Here is a 23165-nt window from a genome sequence, read left to right as displayed (position 1 = left end):
CCCTCCCTCACTTCCGCCGAGCATATCCAGGAGAACACAAGGTGATAACCCTCTTAAGTATGAAGTAGGGAATTTTAGTTTGGGGTCTTTCGCGAACTTTGAGGCAGGGAACGGAGGCATTCCGGTCGCCCAGAAGCCTGGAAACGAAATAAAAAGCACTGGGGAACTGAGCGTGGTAGTGGAACCTTAGGATGCTGGGTTGGAAATCCAGTAGGAAGGAAGAGAGGCGACACTTGTTGGGACACGTGACCAGAAGTTACGGCCCTAAACTGCGCGGGATGTAAAAAACGAAGTGGTGAGGAGTCGGTTTGGGGCATGGGATGTGCCGAGGTCAACTGGCCTACCTTCTCCCTTCTCGTCTTTGAGTCTTCTCAGAGGAAGACGGCTAGGGTGGGTAGGTTGGGGGCGGAGGAAGCTACCAGGAAGATGTAGGCCGTGGCTCACGCCTAGATCAGGAGCGATGCTCAGGGCTTTTGGCGCTGTTTTGGGGTCGCGCGTGGGAGGAGTCTGGGAGCTGAGCGCTAGCCGGGTGCTAAACGAGATTAGAGATCTCATGAAAAGCCGCAAATCTCAGTACCTCTGGAAGAGTTTTCCTGAGTCCCTTCTAATCCAACAATCTCCCTAGTATAAAGAATTACAGTTTCTGAAATTAGATTTGGGTTATAATCTTGGTTTCACCGCTAATTCTCTGAATGGCTTTGGGAAAGTGACTTAACCTCTCCTGCTAATCTGAAAAAAGATGCCTGCAAACTATTTTGTACAACGCTGGCACATAGTGTTTTTTAAAAAGTCTGTATTAGCCATGATATCAGTTGCTCTTTTTATGCCTGAACAGCACTTTGTAGATATTTCTGTTGTGACATAGTATTGTAATTGCAGCATTTGCTTACTTCTCATGTGACTGTGAGGAGCTTGAGGATTGAGAGCCTTTTATCTTTCCGTGTGCTAACCTGTCCCATCCCATTTCTGTCAGCATTTGTTAAAGTGAATGAATGAAGGGAAAACACCTAACAATATGGATAAGTAAAATCGGGAGGAGTAGAGTGTAATATTGTGGTCATTTAGAGGGAAAGTATGTGCCTGTACCTGTGTCTGTGTGTAGAGGTGCTGTTCCAAAATGCATTCACGAAGTTTTGTTTTGTTTTGTTTAGATTTGAGAAGATTTAAGGGAAAGAGCTCTTCTCTGTAGATAATTATTTTTTCCACTAGAAATACTTGAGTGTATGCCCAGCCTTGATGAAAGCCAACAGAGAAACGAAGCGCCTTTTTGTGGGTGGCCTTGGCCAGAATATTTCTGAGGCAGACCTACAAAATCAGTTCAGCAGATTTGGAGAAGTTTCTGATGTGGAAATCATCACTCGGAAAGATGACCAAGGTAAATTTATAGTTCTTCATGGGTAGTTAAAGGCAAATATAACTGAAGTCAAGTATCACAAAATAAAGGAACCCAAGAGATGAATGTTAGCCCTGAACACTGAAAGTGATATGCATCTCATTACATGATACTGTTGTAGTAACCCCCCACCTCCCATCCCTCCCCCTCCTATGCTCTGTAGGTGTTATGTGTGACCTGGAACTTGCCCAGAATTACGTTTCTGAAATCAAAAATTTCTAAATTCCCAAACATCCGGTTTTTGTTTTTGTGGGGGTTTTTTTTTTGGCCGTACGGCTTGCTGGAATCTTAGTTCTCCAACCAGAGATTGAACCCAGACCCTCAGCAGTGAAAGCACAGAGTCCTAACCACTGGACTGCCAGGGAATTTCCAAACATCCAATTTCTGAAACATATAGCTTTCAGTTTTCAGAGCTAAAATTCTAATAATTAGTAGGGTCCTGTTAAGTAGAATATCACTAACATACAAACATGCAAAGTGTTTCCTTAACTGAGTACTTGACATTTTTCTCTTACGTATTTTCTTTTGGAATATTTAGATAATCATGCTTTAAAAAAAAATGCAATCTTTGTATCCAATGATAAATAAACAAGGTTTTCCTTTGAAAGAGTACGTTTCTAAGAGCTCTTTTTTAAATTTAGAAACTTAATAATGTTTACATTGTTCTCTGCATACGAATTTAATTTTTTTTTTTTTTTTTTTTAGGAAACCCACAGAAAGTCTTTGCGTATGTCAACATCAGAGTAGCAGAAGCAGACCTGAAAAAATGTAATGAATGTTTTCTATACTATTTACCAGTCCATGTCACCATGTAATTTGGAATAACTTTTGTTCTAAATCTAAACATCCACCTTCAACTCATCCTGAGGGACAACCACGATCAAGAGAATTTCCATATCCTACAATTCAGGAGGTCTAGGTTCATTCCATAATGAATGACATATGGTAACACATTGCCTGTGAGTTTGCTCAAAAATGGCATTCTCAAATAATTTGGATAAGGAACCACACTTTAATAGAAACTGCCTGTTACACATATCCCACTGGATATTATGAAATACCCACCTCCCCAGTGTGTTCATTTCTCAGGCAACTAATTCTTCTTATTGAGTGCTGTTAGGAGAGAGGTTTAGAATATGCCCTTATAAGATCATATCCTTGAAATTATGAAGTCTCCATAGATAAGTTTAGTAAAGCTGAGGGCCACCTGTGACCTTCAATGAATAAAGAGGGGGAGATAATTCATACTTCCACTGATGTAGTAATGCATTCTAATTATTTGGAGACTGAAAAGTCAAAAGACACTGAGCAGGAAACATGCTAATAGAGAAAGAGGGCCATTGACCTTTTGTAATTTCATTTGCAAAAAATTGATTCGTTCAGTTAGGAAATAGATATAACAAATATGTTGCAGTTAAGAACACATCAGTTCTGCTGTGTGACCTAGCAGTTTATTTAAACTAGAAGACCCGGTTTGCTTATCTGATGTATAACCAAGATACTGCTTATCTCATAATACTACTGTGAAGATTAAGTTGAATAATATCTTTGTGCTTAGCATAGTACCTACCTCATTGATATTTCTGTTAGTGGTAATTATTAAGGAAGCTAATAGCAGATGTTGAGAAAAATCAACCACTAGGGCACAGTAGTTTAAACACAGTTTAGTTGCTTGCAGCTAATATGTTTGCAAGTTTCACAGTGATAATTAGTATGAGGTGATAAATAAAAGTGAGGTGCTGCAGGATTCCAGTGTCCTCTGATTCACTCTAAGAAAATTACATTAATGTTTTATAGTTTTAGTGTGGGAAATAACAATGAAATGTTAAATAAATACCAGCCATTCGCCACAGATTCCTGACATTACTTTATAAACAAATGACAAATTTTGCTTTATGGTTTACACGTTTGCCTCATTCAAATCTTTCAATTACACGGGGAGGTAGGGAGTGTAAAGATCTAATAAGTGGTCAAGATGAGAATGGGACCTAAGCCTTCTCCTTCCAGGTCTCATTTTCTTTATTCTATTTCCTCTGTGTCTTTGTGATAAGCAGGTTTTCTTTTTTTGGTACTAACTAATTAGTAAAAGCACATGCTGAAATATATTTTTGCATTGCCATGTACTTGGGTACTAATTCTTTGCTTTATAGGTATGTCTGTTTTAAATAAAACAAAATGGAAAGGTGGAACTCTACAAATTCAGCTAGCAAAGGAAAGTTTTTTGCACAGGTAAGATTTGCTCTCCGTGATTTGACCCAATGTTTTTTATATTGTAAGTGGTTTTATATGTTCACTTAATTGATTTGAAACTATCAAATAATGTATTATTACAGTTTTAGCAAATATATGCATTACAAGTAGAGCTAAAATCCTTCTTAACTGTGACTCCCTGTGACCCCCAGTCCCCACCAAAGAAGATAATGTAATGCTCCTGTATACGTATATTTTAACCCATAAAAATATATACTTATTTCAGCTTTTTAAACACAACCTTATGTGATGATGTAGGTCTTCCCCCTTCTTATAATGAGTGTTTAGTACTATTTTAGAAAATGGCTGTGCCACAGTGTAGTCAGTCATCCCCCACTCATAGACATTTAGACCATTTCCACTTCCTCTTGATAAGACTCTTGAGGATGGTCCCTCTGGGGTTTATGTCAACAAAAGGAGTTGCTATGTCATATAGTTATGCACATTTAAAATTTTAATAGACAGTACCAAATTGCTTAAGTTGACTTTAGGCTGTTAATGAAAGTGTCATACAAAAACATAAAGATAATAGGAAATCCCTGTATGAGAGGCATAAGATTAATTATGCATGTGATTTAAGAACAAGGCAATGTAAAAACTTTTAAAGCATTTTAAATCCTAAAAGTATTCTTAGGGAGAAAAGATTGTATGAGATTGGGTGCTTCCAAAATAGGAGATATTTTAGGAATGTACACATGGAGTGACCCAGAGCGTTTTAAGATTGTTCTGGGCCAAAGAAATGCCACAAGGAAAAATAAGGTCTAAACCAAGTTTTGAGGGAGTGGTCTGGTGACGAAGATGAGAATTTGATTTTGTTCTTCAGCTGGGGGTCTATGTGAACAGGGTAGTGATGAGATTTTCATTCAGCAGCACTTTGCTGCCTATTATATGCAGGAACCGGGGCCCTAGTCCTGAGCAGGTGAGCACACAGTGCTGCTGCCTTGGAGTGTCTATGCAGTTGTGCCTGGGGAGCATGAATCTTGGAAGTTGGAATGTAAGGGACACAGACCAGAGGCAAAGAGGCCAATGAGAATTGGTCAGCACAGTTGACCAGGCCTGTATAAGGTGGCGGAGTTTGAACTGGTAGGTTGAGTTGGCGTTCTGCATTCTCTTTGTTGTGAGAGTAGAAATATTCAAGACTTAGCATATTAGTCTCTGAAAGACACCTCTTCCTCATAAGAGTGAAAAGATTAAGGATAGATAAAATGCCAAAAGTACATAAGTTGAAAGGGAAAAACTGAGAGACCCTAAATGATCTCTATAAAGTTAAACAGCTTTACAGTATTAAAAAACAAAACAGAAGCACTGTTAATAGTGTGGTTCGTTATTTTAACTCTTATTTATATTTTCTGTTTGATTCAGATTGGCCCAGGAGAGAAAAGAAGCAAAAGCAAAGAAAGGAAAATCAACAACAAGCAACACCAACTTGTTAGAAAAAATGGGAGTGGTGGATTTCCATGTGAAAGCTGTGCCAGGGACAGAAGTACCAGGGCACAAAGTGAGTCTCCTCTGGTAGCCTGAATAGCTCAGGAACCAATTCCTGACACCAGGTGACCATGAGCATCATGTTTTAAAGCAACTGCTTTTTTCTCTTGCTTTGCAGCAGTTAACATAGATAGTGCTTTATGGTCTTCAAGTGCATTTACAACTCTTGGGAAAGCACAGTTTTCCCCCATTTTAGAAAGAGAAATCAAAACCCAAGTGGAGGCAGGTCTCCCAGGGGGCATAGGTGGTGAAGAGTGCAGGCAGGTCCGACGTTTGCCTTTTTAATGGCTGTTATTTGTGTAGCATCCTACATGGTTTATATGGGATCAATAACTGCCCCAATTTTCCTTCTTTCTTTTTCCTTTCCTGATACACTTTTTTGAGCACTTGTGTTTCATTATCAGAAAACTAAACCCAACAGTAATCGTGGTCCACTATGAGTTCAAATATTTTTAAATGACATTTATTCAGTGTGGTTAATCTTTTCCATTTCTGACAAGTATAGTAAATGTATTCTTTTTTTTTTTTTCTTTTAGAATTGGGTTGTGAGTAAATTTGGAAGAGTCTTACCTGTCCTTCACCTAAGGAATCAACATAAACGTAAAATATCCTTAGCAATTGGCCTTTCAGAGAAATTATTATTTACTACGATGTGGATATTTGCAAAAGTTTACTTCATACCTTTAGAATTTCACTGCCTCTGTCAGTAAATCTTTAGATGTTTGTGTAACAGTTTTTATGTTCCCAATTTCTAAGTAAGGTAATACCCACCTACCTACATGTATGAAACAATTAGTGGATAATGAGAGAATGTAATTAGGTTTTATGCAAGTGATGCAAATGATGATTGTTAAAGAAGCACGTTGACTTACTAATTTATACCTCATTCTTCTTGTTTGACATGGATTCAAAGCCATTGCCAGAGGAGCTAAAGAAGGACAAGGGAACACAGCACAATCATTAAAGAAGGCTTTAGAGGAAGTAGGATAAGTTTCACATTAATAGAAAAGAGATAGGAAGGAGTCTAGGAGAGAGGAAAATAGTAGGTAGAAATGTGTAGACAGGCAGAAGAATGGTGGATGGAGAAATAGTATGGAACCCAGTATGAGCAAATTCAGATGCCCATTCCCCTGAGGAAATGAGGTCAGATTGTCTAAGACCTTGAATTCCTAGTGTCATGGACTTCTGGGCAGAGGGTGTTTTTTGTATTCTTTTAGCTCTAACCCTGTGTGTCATGGGAAGCAGAAGCAATTTCAGGTATTTCAAACAGAGGTGTGTCCTCACTGTTCATGGCTATTGAGGCCCCTGGAGCCCTGGCCACAGCTGCTGGTTCTGCTGTCCCTGCCAGTGGCACTAAAGTCAGGGAAATACTTTTTTCTTCTTCACCTTCCAGCTTCCCACCAATGGTACCACTGACAGCAAAGAGGAGGATTTGGAAGGACAGTGTAAAGCCAAGAGACAATAGACACTGTTTGGCATACCTCATATATAATTGTCCATGTATTCAGTAGTCACTAAATGAACAAAAGGACTTTTCAGTAGTGATAGATTAAAGCAACTTATACTTGTTTATTCATATGTTTTAGGAAATCAGCAAATGCCAGCTGTCACTACAGCACAGTGACATTAACTAGAATCTTTCTGGACAATGTCAGCAACGAAGACCTGATAAAGAATTATTAGCCTTCTAAGAAAGACCTATAAAATGCAGAGAGCGAGTAAAATGTGAAATGGATGTCATTGAACTAAGAGAATCAGATCTAGGATGAGGCAGCATTGAGAAAACAGAAATGGCCAAAAAGTTTGAGAATCTTTGAGTCTCAAGTTTGAGATACCAACACTTAGTATAGTATCTAGCTGTGCCCGCTCTGGGTTCCTCTCTATACTCCGCTTTATGGTATTAGCTCAGTGGATAGACTTCTCAGATTTACAGAAAAGTCTTGTGGCCTCTTGTACCTAGAATATAATCTGAATCGGTTTGCTGTGATATACACATGCAGCCCAAGTAATTTCTGCCAATTAATAGTGATGGTTCTTGGTTTTCACTCTGGACATGCCATGGACATGTCAGTTCCAAAGACCCTGAGTCACCTAATTAAGTCCTTATTTTGTTTGATAGGAAACTGAGGGTAAAATGAGTCAATGACTTGCTCAAGATTAAACAGTATTCTTTTTGCTTTACCAGTTTGATAGGTTTTTCTAAAACCTAGTGCCTTTGTTTTCTTCCTTGACTGTTGGTGACATCATAAAGTATGATCCCTCAAAATACTGCCACAACCTAAAGAAAATAGGGGAGGATTTCACAAATGCTATCCCTATATCCAGCCTCACTTGGGAATTGGAAGGAGGGAATGATCCTGTGAGTAAGAAACGACGAGGAGAATTCTCTGACTTTCACAGCCCTGCCAAGAAGATAATAAAAGTGCAGAAGAACGAGGGTTCCACTGCATCTCTGGCTTTGAGACCAAAACCTAGTAGCATAATGGAGAGCCCACATTTAATACAACAACAGGCTGCACAAAATACACCTCATAATTCCATTACTCCTAAATCACCCTGTGTACCTGATTCTGATAGTCAGAAACTTAAAAACGTATTTTTTCAGACTTCTGACTTAGAAACTACCAAAAAGAGAAATAGCATGTCTGATGATGATATTGATTCTGAAGATGAATTAAGACTAATGATTGCAAGAGAGGAAAACCTAGAGAAAACTACATGGTCCTCAATAAATGGATCTGAAAATGATCCCTTTGAAGTTGTAAGAGATGATTTTAAATCACATTTTCACAAATTTCATACTTCAACAGGTTTAGGCATCAAAAATAATGTCTTTTGCCTCAGTAGTGAAGATAATGTTATGGGAAATGATTGTGACTCTGATTCAGGAGATACAGATGAAATCATTGCAATGAAGAAAAATTCTGATAAGATCAAACACAGTGTAGAACTTTCACAAACAGAAAAGTATATGCACAAGAAAACTTATTTGAAAAATAGAAAAAAGTGTGATCTTTCTGTTGATTCTATTAAAGTACAAAAAAGAAAAAATAAAGAGACAGCCCTCAGTCACAGAATTAAGCCTCTCAGTTGTGAATCTTCGATTGAGTCCAGTAGCAGTGAAGATGCTGATTCTGTATCAGAATCAACCGAGTCTGAAGGAGATAAGGAGTATAACACCATGATGAAAAACTGTCTCCATATGAATCTAACTTTAGCTGATCTGGAACAGTTGGCTGGCAGTAACCAGGAGGCGCCAAAAGAAGATACTGAGAGCAATGGCCGGAAAACCACTGCCAAGTCTGACAGGGCCTCCAAGAGCCACAGAACTCCAGGTGGCCTCCACAAAGGCCAACAGTGTATTCATCCTGAGGAGATTGTGGCTTCCCTTTTAGAAGGAAAAGAGAACACACATGGAAAACAGGAACCAAAGGAAAATACCGTAAAGCCAAAATTCCAGGCTTTCAAGGGAGTAGGCTGTCTCTATGGAAAGGAAACAGTGAAAAAATCCTTGAAAGAGAGTGTTGCCTCTAACAATATTAATAAAGATCATAAATCCTTGAAACTTGAGGATCCCAGGAGCATGTCCATGAAAAAATGGTCCTTGTATGCTAATAGCCCATCAAGTAAACTGACTCTTTCCCAACATGCAAAGAAGGCAAGTGACTCAAACCAAATTCAGCCTCAAAAGAGACAGTCTACTTTTGAGAGCCAGGCTCACAAGGTGGTTTTCCCTAGCAGTTCAGAAAAGGGAAATGGAAATCCTATTTCTAGTCTATTGCCACTAAAAGATAAGAAATCTTTGAGTCTTGGTGCCAAGACTCTCAGGAGAGGCTTTGATGAAGACTGTTGCCACAGGACTGGAAAGTCAGGAGAGAGCTCCAAAAAGAGGCCTGATCTGTGCAGCCACAAGGCCCCTGAGAAATCACCAGAGGTCTCCTCCAGGAGAGACCCTCAGGGAAGCAAAACTGACTTCCCACTTTCTGTTAATAGTTCATCAGATGTTAGTGCTAAGGATAAGCACGCTGAAGATAATCAGAAGCGTTTGGCAGCCTTAGAGGCAAGGCAGAAAGCAAAAGAAGTACAAAAGAAGTTGGTTCACAATGCTCTGGCAAATTTGGTGAGTATATTTTCAGTCTAGGGATTTAACAAGAACTTGTTTCCAAGTCCAACCTTTCTTTCCTACGAAGGTAAGCAGGCTCCTTTAGAGATGAATGTTTGTGTTTTGTGTCCTTGTATCTTTAGTATATCCGGATATCGCTTTAGAAGCTGTAACTGATATAGTTAAGTGATATGTCCTAATATGTCTGAATTTACATATAAATCACTTGCCAAGTGATTCATATCTTACCAAGATTTACTGTAATGAGTCTTTATTCATTCTTTCAACAATTGTTAATTACCTATGAAATTCCAGGCCTTCACAGCAAGTGCTAGATTTACAGAGAGGATCACTGTTAGGTGGTTGGTATTGGCTTACAGTGTGGTGGACAGAAGGTCACAGTTCAGTTCCATGGGATGAGAAAGAAGTACGCCTGTGTGCTCTGACAGCACACTGATACTAATTTGTTGGCAGTGGTGGGGCAGAGGGGGGTGGGGAGCCGGCACTTCCTCAGCTGAACTGAATCTAGTGTGAAAGGATCAGTGGGAATTGGTCTGGCAGAGGTAAAAGGGTACAAAGAGAGAGGAAAGGCATTCCAAGATAAAGGAACAGTTTGTACAAAAGTGAATATTTGCAATCAGTGTGATCAAATGTATAGAGTACAAGATGGTGAGAAATGAGATGAGAGAGATAAGTAGGGGTGAGGTGTGAAGAGGCTACAGGGGTTGGACTTTATTCTCAAGGCTGTGAAAAGACTAAAGAACTTGAAGCAAGGGAATGGAGATTAGTTATGTATATATTGGAACAGGAGTTGGCAAACTAGAGCTCACAAGCCACTAGCCCATGGCGTATTTTGGAAGAGCCTCCAAGCTAAGAATGGTTTCTACATTTTTAAAGGGTTTAAAAAAGAAGAATACAGAACCAAAACTATATGTGGCTTGCAAAGCCTAAAATATTTACTCTCTGGCCCTTGACAGAAAAAGTTTGCCAACTTCTGTTTGGGAAAGATGGTTCAGGACATGATGAGAACAACAAAATCAAATGGGACAGACAGCCTTTGGGAGGTCTTGAGCCAGAACCAAGGCAGTGACAGTGGGAATATATTTTTAAAATAGCAAGACGGTCCAACTGATGGGACTTGGTGATAAACTGGAAATGGAGAGAGAGAAGTTTCTATCTTAGGATGATGGCAGCATTCACTAGATAAGGAAATAGGGTCAGAAATAGACTTGCTAGGGGAAGGAGATAAGCGGTTGTCTTAAGGGTAATGCTTTTGATGCCCACTCTAGGATGGTTATTCAGAGGACAAGCCAACGCACATCATCTTTGGTTCCAACAGTGAAAGTGAAACAGAGGAGACATCCACTCAGGAGCATAACCATCCAGGAGAGGAACCAGTAAAAGTAAGAAATTTAGGGTGGGCATTCCTATACTTTTGCAGATCCATTTCTGCATGTTGCATACCAAGACTTGCATACAACTGCTGGGCTCAACATAAAATCCTCTGGGAGCCACAATGAAACCCAGGGCTCCCCTGACCATCACGCATGGATACCACAGGGGCCTTAGAGATTTTCTCCCACATAAATCTATCCTCCACATCATCAGCAAAGTGACATCAATATTAGTGAAACCCTGCAGAAGGTGTTCACACATTTAATAACTCCCCCCCATTCCAGGCTGCATTAGGAGCCTCTGGATTTAGTGACCCAAGGGGCCAAGTAGATATCACTGAGTCAGAAGTTTCCATTCTAACCACCATCCAGTCTTTCCTGGGAGATGCATGTGGGTTGTTGTTCCATACATGTGAGGAGGAAGATTACGTAATGAAGGAAATGCTGTCTTGGTTATTAATAAACATTTCTGTCTTTACCTATGTAACAGGAGTCCATGGGTGGAGCCTCTGGGAAGCTCTTTGACAGCAGCGATGATGAGGAATCTGGTTCTGAAGATGACAGTAACAGGTTCAGAATTAAACCTCAGTTTGTGGGCAGAGCTGGACAGAAGGTTAGTGAAGACTGAAAATAATAAAACTTGCAACATGTCCTTATTTTTCGACATAGTCCTTAAATCTAGATTAGTGCAGGCAGACCTTGACCCACACTCCAGTGTTAAGGTGTTTATTTTGATAGTGAGTCCTCCATGACCCTCTCTGATTGGTTCATGGGTAGGTGAGTTTATGCAAATATTAATGTAGTGAATTTCATGGCATGGAGGTATACTTAGAAGGTCTTGTTTATAAGTAATTTCTTGGGAACATGGCTGTCAGTTGTCTTTGTGTTTTGTCTTATAGCTCATGGATTTGCAGTCTCACTTTGGCACTGATGACAGATTTCGCATGGACTCCCGATTTCTAGAAAGTGATAGTGAAGAGGAACAGGAAGGTAAATGCCTTATTGTCCAAACAAACAGTCCTGATGTCAGAGCTGGGGGACCTTGAGAAGTCATGTAGTCTAGCTTCTTCACTTAACACATAGAGAAACTCTGTACCCCAAGACACTGAATTGTGGAGCTTGTAATCCAATAGTTAGCTTACTCAATACTTCTTGAGTTTGTTTGTACATATTAATTTATTTATAAAATTTTAATTACCTGAAGCTGCCAGAAAAGACAGGAATAGTTAGCATCCACCAAAGGTGCCATCTTCTATCATCCTGTTCCTGGCATTAGAGAGAAGGCAAGGACCCTACCTGGCAGTAGATCAGGTCCTGGTGAGGCTGTGGAAGACAGTTACATCACGCTTGGCTTACTTAAAGGTTAAGTGTTTATCTTCCAGCATGCATGCTGGGTGCAGGTTTTTAAAAACAATGTACCATTGAATGTCACTCTACGTAGATTCATCCCATGTGAATATATCTAACAGCAGTGATGCTACCAGAAGCATCCTGATTCTGCTCTTACTTCCTATACCATTTTCTACACCAGTGGTTCCAAACTTTCTCTACAAGATCTTCTACTCTTATCCTTTGCAAAAGACCTTACCTCCTACCATCCTCACTTGAGGATGGCCACCTCAAGTGAGCTCCCTGCTTTCCTTTCCAATCTCAGAACTACTCTGTCCTTAACTTTTTTCCTCTTCGTGAGTTAATCTAATCTGCATCTTAATCTTCCTCATTCATACCTCCTTTTAACCTCCTTTCTTATGCGCATCTTCATACTTTCCCTTTTTTCTATCTCTTCCCTCTTTCTACAGACATAGGTCTCATAGGTTCAAAAAGCCATTTCTTCAACCCTGCCAGTTTTCAAGTTGCCACTCCCATCTTTTTTCAGTTCTAAACCTGAAATGAAAAAATAAATTGCACTAATTTAGAAGCAGTTGGCTTTTTATTGAAAATACAACCTCTGGAAATGATGCTCTTGATTCTTTGAAGTGATTATTGTGTATATTGTACATTTCTGAAAACAAGTGTTCAGAGAGTAAGTTCTCCAGGATCCACAGCAAATTATGTTTCAGAGCTTCTCACTCAAAATTCCATGTTGAAAACAGGAATGGACAGAACCTTGGGAATAGCCTAGAAGCTATACATAGAGTTTACTTTCTAACTTCTGCCACTTTTGTCTGTCTCTTTACAACTCTTCAGTATGCGTTCCCTGCACATACTATCTGGTTCACCAGATGCAGTGGCACCTTCCCAAGCTTCTTCAGCCTGCCCGTACCATTTGTCACTGTTAATCATCCTTCTTGAACTGTTCTCTTCCCTTAGCTTCCATTGCGCTATAACTTCCTTATTTTCTTCTTAATTCTTGGTTCCTAATTTTCCCTTTGCCTTTAGATATGTAAAGGTTCTGTAAGTCCCTGTGGCTTTAACCTTCTTTTGTGCGTGAATATTTTCCAAATCTGGATCATCTTTGCTCCTGACTATCCTGCTGAGCTCCCAATTATTCTTTTCTCAATGCCTGATGGATATTTCTCACAGGCGTCCCTGAACGCGTGTTAAAACGCAGCAGGTCCCAAACTGAATTTACTCTCTCTCAGGTGCTCTGGACCCTTCTGTTTCTGTTGATGGTACTTCCATTCTTAGGGCAGTCAGACACAGAATCTCTGCCTTTTGTTTCTTTCCTTCCCAACTTTTGAGACTGAATTTTTTGTGAGTTGCACAAAGACTGTCCTGCAGGTAAGCAGCCTACAAATACCTCGCAGCCAGTCTACAAATACCTTAAGCCCTTTCTAGCATTGTGTTCTTTTTCCTAATGGTCAGTATTAGGGTAAAATTGAAAGTACCATTTTTTGAAGTCAAAAATTGTTGAATATTAGCAGTTTCATATGGTTTAACCTAATGCAATGTAAACTCTTTGAACTTTCTTATTTCAATGTATGTGTTCATTTTTTCACTTGCCTGGCATGCACTCCTCCCTCCTCAGGGGATCTACTTGTCTTTCCTACCTTAGACTCCACCTGGTTTATAAAACGTTTCTTAATCCAATTGAACATAATCTTTACCTCTTTTGAACCCTTAGACACTTTGGGGTCATCTCTATAGAGAACTATTCAAATCAGCATTTTATTCTGTTTATTTCTGTTACTTGGTTGTTTATATCCTGCCATAATTTGAAAAGGTCTTTAAGGCTTACTTAGACTTCTTTTGTATTTCTATCTATAATCCAAACTAGCTGTTAAATGTTTAACTTTGTTCTCTGATATTTGTCTGTTTCTAGTAGCTAAGGATAACAAGCTTCTAGGCTTCCACAGTGCCCTGTGTGTAGGCTTTCTTCCTGCAATATTTAGTACTGAATCTAAAGGCTAAAGTAACTGTCTACTAACATCATATTAATAGTCAGTAAAATTGGCATCTTTCACTATTTTTCATGTTTAGATTTACATGTAATTTAGATTAATTTTTAGAAAGTTAAAAAAATCAAAGAATCTCTGATCACTTTAATTTTATAATTAGTATATTGCTCTATTACATTTGTCAATCTTTACCTTAAAAACTTTTAGACTTGCCACTGAAAGCCATTAAATTCAGATTTCATTTGTATAATTACAAACAGAAATGGGAATTTTGTTTGCTGGTCATGCAGTTTCTAGATTCACTATGACATTGGGGATCTTGGGGATAGGGAGGTTAGCAAAACAAGGTTTAACTTTTCTTCTTCCTATCTTAATGTGCTTTGCACATGTTTACGTGCTTGATAAATATTTGATCATTGAGACTTCTCAGGTTATGTTTGCCAAGAGATTACTAATTATCCTCTTCCCTCTAAGAAATAAATGAAAAGAAAACTGCTGAGGAAGAAGAGCTTGCTGCAGAAAAGTTGAAAGCCCTGAATATTGTGCAGAGTGTTTTGCACATCAACTTAAGCAGTTCTACAAGCAAAGAATCAGTAGCTGCTAAGAAATTTAAGTATGGTTTATGTTTCATCCCATTCTGCCCTCTTTTCCTTTGCCATAAAATGAGGCCATTTTAAACTTCCTGGGGAGAGCAGTTAGCAACATGTATCAGACCCTTAAAATTGTACTTACCTTGACCTAGTGATTCACTTCAAGAAACTAATCTTAAATTATTTCTGTATTTATTATTAGTAAAAAAAAAATTGGACAACTGTTTAAATATTAATAAATGTAACTGTTTACTATGGAAAATTTCCAGCATATAACTTAGAGAGACTAGTGTAATGAAACCCCTATGTACCATCACCCAGCTTCTACAATCACCAACATGTGACCAGTTTTCTCTTTGATACCTTTACTCACTTCCCCCTACTTGCCTCACTGAAATATTTTATGCAAATCCCAATAGCATATCATTTTATCCATATATATTTTAGTATGTTTAAAATAATATTAAACATTTTTAAAGATCCAGGACAAGAAGTCAAAACTAGATAATTTAAAATATGATTGCTTCTGAGGAGCTCCTAATACATTTCTTTGATATTATGTGCCTTTTTCTTGCTCAAAAAGTGGAATTGCCCTGGTATTGCATTATAATTTGCTATTAGTTTTTTGCATTAATATTCTGAATTGTCTCTTCCAACTTATCACTCTCCTTTCTTTAATAGGGACATCATACGTTATGATCCAACAAGGCATGACCATGCCACTTATGAAAGAAAAAGAGATGATAAACCAAAAGAAAGGTATATTAAGCTACTACTTTTAGTAGCAGGTTCATATGAATTAATCTCATTTCAGACAGTGAGAAAAGTAGATAGTAACCATTATCACATCCATTGGTCCCCATTGTATTTAGTTTAAGAACAGGGAAGGGAGAAAGAGAGCAATTATTGATGTGGTGGAGAGAGTCTTACTTTTGGCAAAGGAATCTTCATGCATAGAAATGATGATATGTGCCCCTTCTTTAGTCGGTGTCTTCTACCTACATTAGTTTCCTGTGGCTTCTGTAACAGATTGGTGACTTAAAAACACAAAAATTTTTCTCACAGTTCTGGAGGCTGGGAGTCTGAAATCCAGATTATTGGAAGAGCTGTGTTCCCTCTGGAGATTCAGGGGGAAAAAACTCCATTTCGTGCCTCTCTCTTAGCTTCAGGTGACTGCCAGCAATCTGGTATTCCTTGGCTTGTGACTATATTATTCCAGTCTCTGCCTCCATCTTCACGTGGGCTTCTCATTTCTATGTGTCTCTCATCTTTGTGTCTGTTATAAGGACACTTGTGATTCCATTTAGAGTCTGCCTGGATAATCTCTTCATTGCAAAATCCCTAACTTTATTACAAAGACCTTTTTTTCAAAATAAGGAAATATTCACACGTTCCAGGAATTAGGGCCCGGACATATCTTTCTGGAGGCAACCATTCTATCCACTGCACTACTCTAGTGTGGTAGGAGCGTCTATTTCTTATAGATATGCTGTGGCAAATATTTTTTTGATAAATATGGCAAATATATGGAGCAACCAGTAACTTTGCCTGATTTAATTTCTTGATTTCCTGCTATTTAAAGTCACTAAAGGCACTGTGGTATCCTGAATTAGATCCTGGAACAAAAAAGACACTTGTAGAGAAACTGGTGAATTGGGAACAGAATCTGTGTTTAGTTAATAGTAGTGTACCAGTGTTAATCTTTTAGTTTTGACAATTGTATCATATCTATGTAAGATGTTACCTTGAGGGGAAACTAGGTGAAGGTTATTTGGGAACACTGTTTCCAGTTTTTCTATAAATCTAAAATTATTCCAAAATTAAAGGTTTCTTTTAAAAAGAATCACATACCAGACCAAAGTAGAACTAATATAAACGTTCCCTGCAATGTAGGATTCCAGATTGCAATGTGATTCTGGGTAGTCTCTGGAGAGCTTGCAGTCAAAATGTTGCTTGGGGCTTCAGTCTCCAAAGGCCTGACTAATCCTCGCGATGTACTTCCAAGATGTCTCACTCACATAGCTGTTAGCCAGTTCCTCACCTTGTTGGCTTCTCCATTAGGCTGCTTAAGTGTTCTCATAACACTGACCCAAAAGAGAGATAGAAGGAGGAAGCCACAGTATATTTTATGACATAGTCTTAGAAGTCACACAGTGACACATCTGCCTTATTCAGTTTTCTTTAAGTCACTAAATCCAACCCATACTTTCATAGGGGAAGGGGAGATTAAGCACTTCTTCCTGAAGAGAGAGGCACTGAGGAATTTGTGGACACATTTTAAACTACCACAACCTGTCCTCTGGTTGAAAATTGTTTTATATTCCTGCCATATGCAGAACATGCTCAACCCTGCTCTAGACTCCCCAGAAGTCTCACCTTTTTATAGTGTCAGTTCAAAATCTAGGATGTTGGGCTTCCCTAGTGGCGCAGTAGTTGAGAGTCCGCCTGCCGATGCAGGGGACGCGGGTTCGTGCCCCGGTCCGGGAAGATCCCACATGCCATGGAGCGGCTGGGCCTGTGAGCCATGGCCGCTGAGCCTGCGCGTCCGGAGCCTGTGCTCCGCAACGGGAGAGGCCACAACAGTGAGAGGCCCGCGTAACACCAAAAAAAAAAAAAAAAAAGTTTCTCTCTGTAAGATAGTCTCCACCAATAAGATGATCATTTAGGACATTATTATTTTAGGTAATATAGTTAGAATATTTGGCCTAGTAAATAGAGCAGACTCTAATAGAAAAGAGGATTTTAATCTTTTACTAACTGAAAACTCAATATTGGAGACTGCCATATAACTCTGGTTTAAGATCAAAGAGAAAAACATATTCCTAAATATAGAGCAGGTTGATGGTAATAGAAAAATTTCATTCCCAAACAGACTAGATTTAGCACATTTATAAGGCGTTTCTAAAACAGAATTATGACTAAATCCTTTAATGCCAGTGTCATAAAACTCATAGAATTTTAGAATTTGAAAAAGTCTTATAAGTCATGTGGTTTAACATGGTTCATTTTACAAATGAGGATACTGAGGCCCATTGCAGTTAAGTGATTTTCTTACTCATAGCTAATATCTTAGATGTGACTTCTGAAATGTAGTTCAGAGGATAAGAGATAGGAGAATATGATTCTTGTTTAATACTTGGAGCTGTTTGAAATAGTTTTGTCTATAAAAAGCTTTTTGGTTAAGGTTCTGCCTTTATGAGTTTTATATGAAGATCCTCTTGGTTGTTGAAAGGATGGGACTAAAGTTATCCAAGGTGTTTTTTTCCTGATTTCTGGAAATTTTCCAAAAATTGGCTTTTTTTGTGATGCACATATCTCTATATATGTCAATGCAGTAAAGCAAAACGAAAGAAGAAAAGGGAGGAAGATGAGAAGCTACCTGAGGTATCTAAAGAAATGTATTATAACATTGCTATGGATTTAAAACAAATATTCCAAACTACAAAAGATACCATTGAAAAGGAAGACAACACCCCTTGGAATGAGGACTCTGATGGAGAGAAAGCCGAAGTAGTCCAGGACCCTACAGCTCTGATGACTGGGGATGAACAGCCCAGCGGGTTCACATTCTCCTTTTTTGATTCACACACTAAAAATGTAAAGGAAGGTACTTTTTTTTTTTAAACGTTTTCATTTAAAGCGGTTTGAACTTAATTGATTGAATCTACTGTAACTGTAATGATTTAACATTAGCTGAAGAAAGGATTCTTTCTTCCATCTATATAAACAGTATTGCAGTCAGCATTACATGACCATAAATGTACTGTGCCTAGAGCTGTGTTTAACACACTAAGAAATTGTTCTTGCATTTGGAAGCAAACTTCTAGATAGCTGCCATATGAAGGGAAGCCAGAGAATAATGTGCAGCATCCCTTCTAATGTTGAGTAGAAATAGTCATGAAGAAGTATAAGAAGTCATATATTTAAAAAGCTTTGTATCTTAGATGCAGTTGGAGAAGCCATGACTTCAGGAAAACCAGTGCTATATGGTAGGGAAAGGGGAGAAATAGGTAACCCTGGCTCTATACAATTATGCTATGTCATCAATACACCAGTTGTTTCAAACTTTATCCTTGGAGATTTGCCAGAACCTAGAAAAAAGTATCAGCACCAGTATAGACAATTTAGCATTCCATTTCAGGAGGTTTACCTCTGAAGTCCTACATAGTCTAAAAGTTAAAAACACCTATTCCTTAGGAAGTTGCTCCTCACCTAGTGTTTAAGATGAAGTGTAGCTTTTCTGGAAGTTCATTGTAAAAAGCAAGATATACCTATACAGGAGAATACATGCACAGCTAACAATAAGCTCTACTTTAAAGATCAGCAGTTAAAGTAGTATCCATGTGTTTAGCAGGTGAGTATTAAATGCCGGCTTTGTAGTGCTCCAAAAGGAGGTATAGCAATTTAGTAGTTTTCCCAAAATTGTTCTAAATAAGACACAATATATCATTGCTCTGCTTACTTCATTCTCTTGCCTGTGTTGTCCATTTGAGTACCAAGGTCAGTCCTAAACTGTTGAACAGAGTTGATATGATATAGATACTGTCTTTAATTCTTCTAACTTTGAGAGCCAAGTGTGAGAAATTGGCCTTAAAGTGAGTACTAAGACACCTCAGCAACCTGGGAGATGTGTTTTGTGTACTTAGGAAATTATGAGGACTTGTGAGGAGATCACCCACATCTTATAGCAGAAGCTTTTTCAGAAGTTTTAGAAAGAGGCTTTGGGAATTGAAAATATAAAGATATGTTCCTTTTCTCATTTATGAATAAGCAGGAAGGCAACCTGGTTTCACTGCATCATGTTACAGTTTAGGCTTCTCCTGCTAGCACAGGTGCCATGCTTTTTTTTTTCCTTTTAAATAGCGTTGCTCATTTATAAACCTTTAGTTTGTATATCTTTTTATAGTGTTGCTATATTCCTTATCAGATCACCCTAGCAATGCCCAAAAATATGATAATAGCTTCTCTCAATATTTGAAAATCTAAAAAGATACTACATATTTTGAATTAATGATTAAGGTATTTGAAATTTAGAAATATGAGTGCATGGTGAAAGTAAACAAATTAGTGTGTCCACAAATAATCGGTTGTTAGGTTACAATTCTGTCATCTTTCATTGTCATGACGATATAGAGACCTATAGAGTTGAGGCAGTGAAACCTGGGAAGATTGCCTGGCAGGGAGACCCTCGTTTCCAAGACAGCAGTTCAGAAGAGGAAGATGTTACTGAAGAAACAGATGACAAAAAGCCCAGCCCTGGGTAAGTAGTGTGTTTCTGTGCAGGTTTATTTCATAATTCATAAAATCTGAGTTAGACATGCTTTAGAAATATTATAGAAGTATCTAAGCTTAGCTTCTCAAGACAATTTTCTTTTTTTTGGCTCCTTTAGAGAGTTCTGTAGCCTTTTTGTAATTAGGAGCATGTTTCCTTTTCCTTGAAATTTGGATAAACTGGGTGGGGGATATGACGTGCATGGGGAAGAAAACTTGCCACTGAAGTCCTTGATCTGGAAAGAGTATGCTTCAGCTCGTTGGCTGCTACCACATGGGAAACACTGGCAAATTGGGTAGCAATGCTGGGGTGAGAATATCAACAATCAACACAGGGAAGATAAAGCGTGTACTTAAGTAAGTCTTCGTTACCAAAGTTTCAGGTAGAAGAGAAGAATGTTGAATAGAGAAAGGGTGGTATCACTTTAACTCAGGAAAGAAAAATGAGCAAAACACAAAGCACATATATTTAAGGAATAGTTCATTTATACTTACAGTGTAAACATTTCTTAAATATTGAAATTAAGTGGCCAATTCTCTCTCTCTTTCTCTCTCACTTCAGAGAAGTATCATTACCCGAGAAAGAGACCACTAGATATTTCTTTTTCTCTAAGAATGATGAGAGACTTCATGGTAAGTCAATGTTTTGATTAAATGGTATAGAACAGGTAATAGTACAGTTCTCACCATAGTGCATTCTGATATACTAACATGCATCCAAGTAAGAACTGATTAGGAAAAATTCTGATCCTTTGCAATGTCATGTGCTTTAGCCCCCTCTGTTAGAAAGATGCATGTTGACTTGCAAAGCTCTGGAAAACTGAAAGCTCCCACTCGCCACCTCCCTCACTTGTTCACTAACCTCAACAAGGGCTTGTTTTGTTCCAGGGGTTTGCTGAGATACTAGACGTACAAAACTCCTAAGTCTTTAGTACCCTAAAAAGTTCACATGAACTATCTCAATGTCTTGTAATAACCTATAATGGAAAAGAATCTGAAAAAGAATATATAACTGAATCACTTTGCTGTACACTTGAAACCAGCACAACATTGTGAATTAACTATACTTCAGTAAAAAAAAAAATAGAAAAAAATTTCACATGAAAACTCTGAGGCTGTTGATGAACTCATTTCTTTTTTTTAAAAAATATATTTTATTTATTTATTTTTGGCTGCATTGGGTCTTTGTTGCTGTGCGCGGGCTTTCTCTAGTTGCGGCAAGCGGGGGCTACTCTTCGTTGCAGTGCGCGGGCCTCTCATTGCAGTGGCTTCTCTTGTTGCAGAGCACTGGCTCTAGGCGCGCAGGCTTCAGTAGTTGTAGCATGTGGGCTCAGTAGTTGTGGCTCACAGGCTTCAGAGCACAGGCTTAGTAGTTGTGGTGCACAGGCTTAGTTTCTCCTTGGCATGTGGGATCTTCCCGGACCAGGGCTCGAACCTGTGTCCACTGCATTGGCAGGCAGATTCTTAACCACTGCGCCACCAGGGAAGGCCCAGTGAACTCATTTCTTAAGCCTAACACAAACAGAAGCCAAGTTACATAGTAGTAAATGGTTTATAAACAGTAAAATCCTTGCAGTTCTACATTTTCATTTTGTAAAGAAAACAAGATATTTTTGAAAATTAGCATAAATTGGCTGGGGGCGGTGGGGGAAATGGTCTTAACTAGAATTGAAGACCTTGATAATGCCAGCACTAGAATATTGTCTGTTTTAATATTAATGGGCTGTCTTGTCCTTCTTTATTTTCCCCTTTTAGGTTCTGACTTATTCTGGAGAGGAGTGGGAAGTAATATTAGCAGGAATTCTTGGGAGGCCAGAACAAACAGCTTGCGTATGGTGAGTAGTTGTATTTCCATATTAATTGTCTCCATATTAATTTAAAAGATATGGTGTTATCTTGTGTTAATATTTGCCTGGTGTAAGAATATAGGAGGGCATGAAACTTAAGATAACTGAGAACATGACTTAAATGCTCAGAATGATAGTGCTGGAACAGAAGTTTTAAGTTGTTTAATTCATTCAACCCATGGTGCAGTAAGGAGACTGAAGAGTGGCCCCATTGAGTGACTGGAACGAGTTCTGGCCATGCTTATTAAGTAGCAGGAAATCATAAGACTTTTGAAAGACTGAATTACAGTTTCCATTGTAAACACTTAAAGCCAAAAGTTTGAATATCCCCTGTACATTCCAAGTGAGCACTTCCAAAATGGCTTCTACAACCCTGACACTGAATAACCTAAATTTTACTTTATAGTTACTATAACACCTTGGAAAGTATTTACCACTATTTTTAACAAAGGCTTTTGGTTTTATGTTTTTCTAGGACTGTCGGAAGAAACATAAAGATGCCAAAAGGAGAGTGAAACCAAAATAATAAATGTCATCATTAGTTTTGATACTGAATGTGAACAAGGCTCACCTGTGGAAATTGGAGTGATCTAGAAAATAAGTTTAGCTGACAAAGAAGAATTCAGAGTGAAGGAATATTCAAAATCTTATCTGGTGGATATCATTCTGGTTGCTTTCTTTTCCTGTAGATTTCCTCTTCATTTGTTCCTAATTACTTCAAATAATTAACCTGAACATTTTTTTTTAATGAAGCACAAGATAGTCCCTCAAAATACTTTTCGTATATAATCTCTTTGCCCTCCATCTTCAATAACTAATGGCTATCTTCTGACACAAGGTTTACATAAAGCCTTTTAAAATATATGGATCAGAGCACTTGTATTTTCCAAGTTACGTTTCGTGTGAATTATACTTGAAATATTTCTGATTGTATCAAATACACCTTACCTCCATCTTGTGGTTTTTGTTTAAGATGTTGAAAACAAATCAGCCTTGAGTTCTGTACTTGTGTCTTGATGAATAAGCTAACTGAAATGCAGGATATTTCAGACCGGCATCATGGGAGAGTTCTGTGAGGACCAGAAAAGGATGCCAAATGCAGCGTTTTCCTGTCCTTGGCCTCCATGAATTGAGGCCAAAATTCAAAATCTCAAAATTCTAATTAGACTACAGGCTTTTGAAAAATCCAAGTGTCTGAAAGGTATGTAGTCACAGTTAGGAGTCAGGACCCTGGGTCCAGATAGGGAAGCAGACTTAATACCTCATTAAATCAATGTGGCTAGGATTCAAGACAAATAAGCCTCTATCAAACTGGGCTCTGTACAAAATTATGCTATATATAAAGTCCCAAGGGATTATCATTGAGCCATACTGTGTATATCTGAAATTAAGTATTTATTGATTTACATCTTGATCAAATATAAACTCTTTGAGGGCTGGGATATCACCTGGTTTGTTAATGGTTACGTCCACACTGCCTAGAACTATGTCTAGC

The 23165-nt window shown here is 38.4% G+C and overlaps 1 protein-coding gene across 6 annotated transcripts; it reads left to right on the top strand.

Annotated features, from left to right (window-relative positions):
* Positions 1 to 159: 159 nt before the first annotated feature.
* Positions 160 to 23094, top strand: NOL8 (nucleolar protein 8). Of its 6 annotated transcripts, none has more exons than XM_079927797.1 (17): positions 160 to 390; positions 1210 to 1375; positions 2099 to 2161; positions 3544 to 3622; positions 5006 to 5141; positions 5665 to 5728; positions 7339 to 9248; positions 10520 to 10633; positions 11115 to 11237; positions 11524 to 11614; positions 14437 to 14575; positions 15234 to 15311; positions 17888 to 18159; positions 19686 to 19812; positions 20386 to 20456; positions 21579 to 21658; positions 22146 to 23094. In XM_079927797.1, exons 1-17 carry the CDS (start codon positions 316 to 318, stop codon positions 22194 to 22196), a joined length of 3639 nt encoding a protein of 1212 aa, XP_079783923.1. In that variant the 5' UTR covers positions 160 to 315; the 3' UTR covers positions 22197 to 23094. The 6 variants fall into 6 exon arrangements, with proteins under 6 accessions (XP_079783923.1, XP_079783918.1, XP_079783919.1 ...); XM_079927792.1 differs by having other exon boundaries at positions 161 to 390; positions 5665 to 5735; positions 7373 to 9248; XM_079927793.1 differs by having other exon boundaries at positions 189 to 390; positions 1152 to 1375; positions 5665 to 5735; positions 7373 to 9248.
* Positions 23095 to 23165: the final 71 nt, after the last annotated feature.

This window comes from Stenella coeruleoalba (assembly GCF_951394435.1).
Source record: "Stenella coeruleoalba genome assembly, chromosome: 7".
Classification (NCBI taxonomy): Eukaryota; Metazoa; Chordata; class Mammalia; order Artiodactyla; family Delphinidae; genus Stenella; species Stenella coeruleoalba.
Note: the sequence above shows the minus strand (reverse complement) of the source record. Positions and strands in the feature narration are given on the sequence as shown.

What these genes read in the sequence shown, in the direction of transcription:
- NOL8 (XM_079927797.1), top strand. Translation starts at nt 316, where the DNA reads ATGGGATGTGCCGAGGTCAACTGGCCTACCTTCTCCCTTCTCGTCTTT. An exon ending in GTAGCTGCTAAGAAATTTAA is followed by an intron (nt 14,576 to 15,233) that starts GTATGGTTTATG and finishes TTTCTTTAATAG; the next exon opens with GGACATCATACGTTATGATC. An exon ending in GAACAAACAGCTTGCGTATG is followed by an intron (nt 21,659 to 22,145) that starts GTGAGTAGTTGT and finishes ATGTTTTTCTAG; the next exon opens with GACTGTCGGAAGAAACATAA.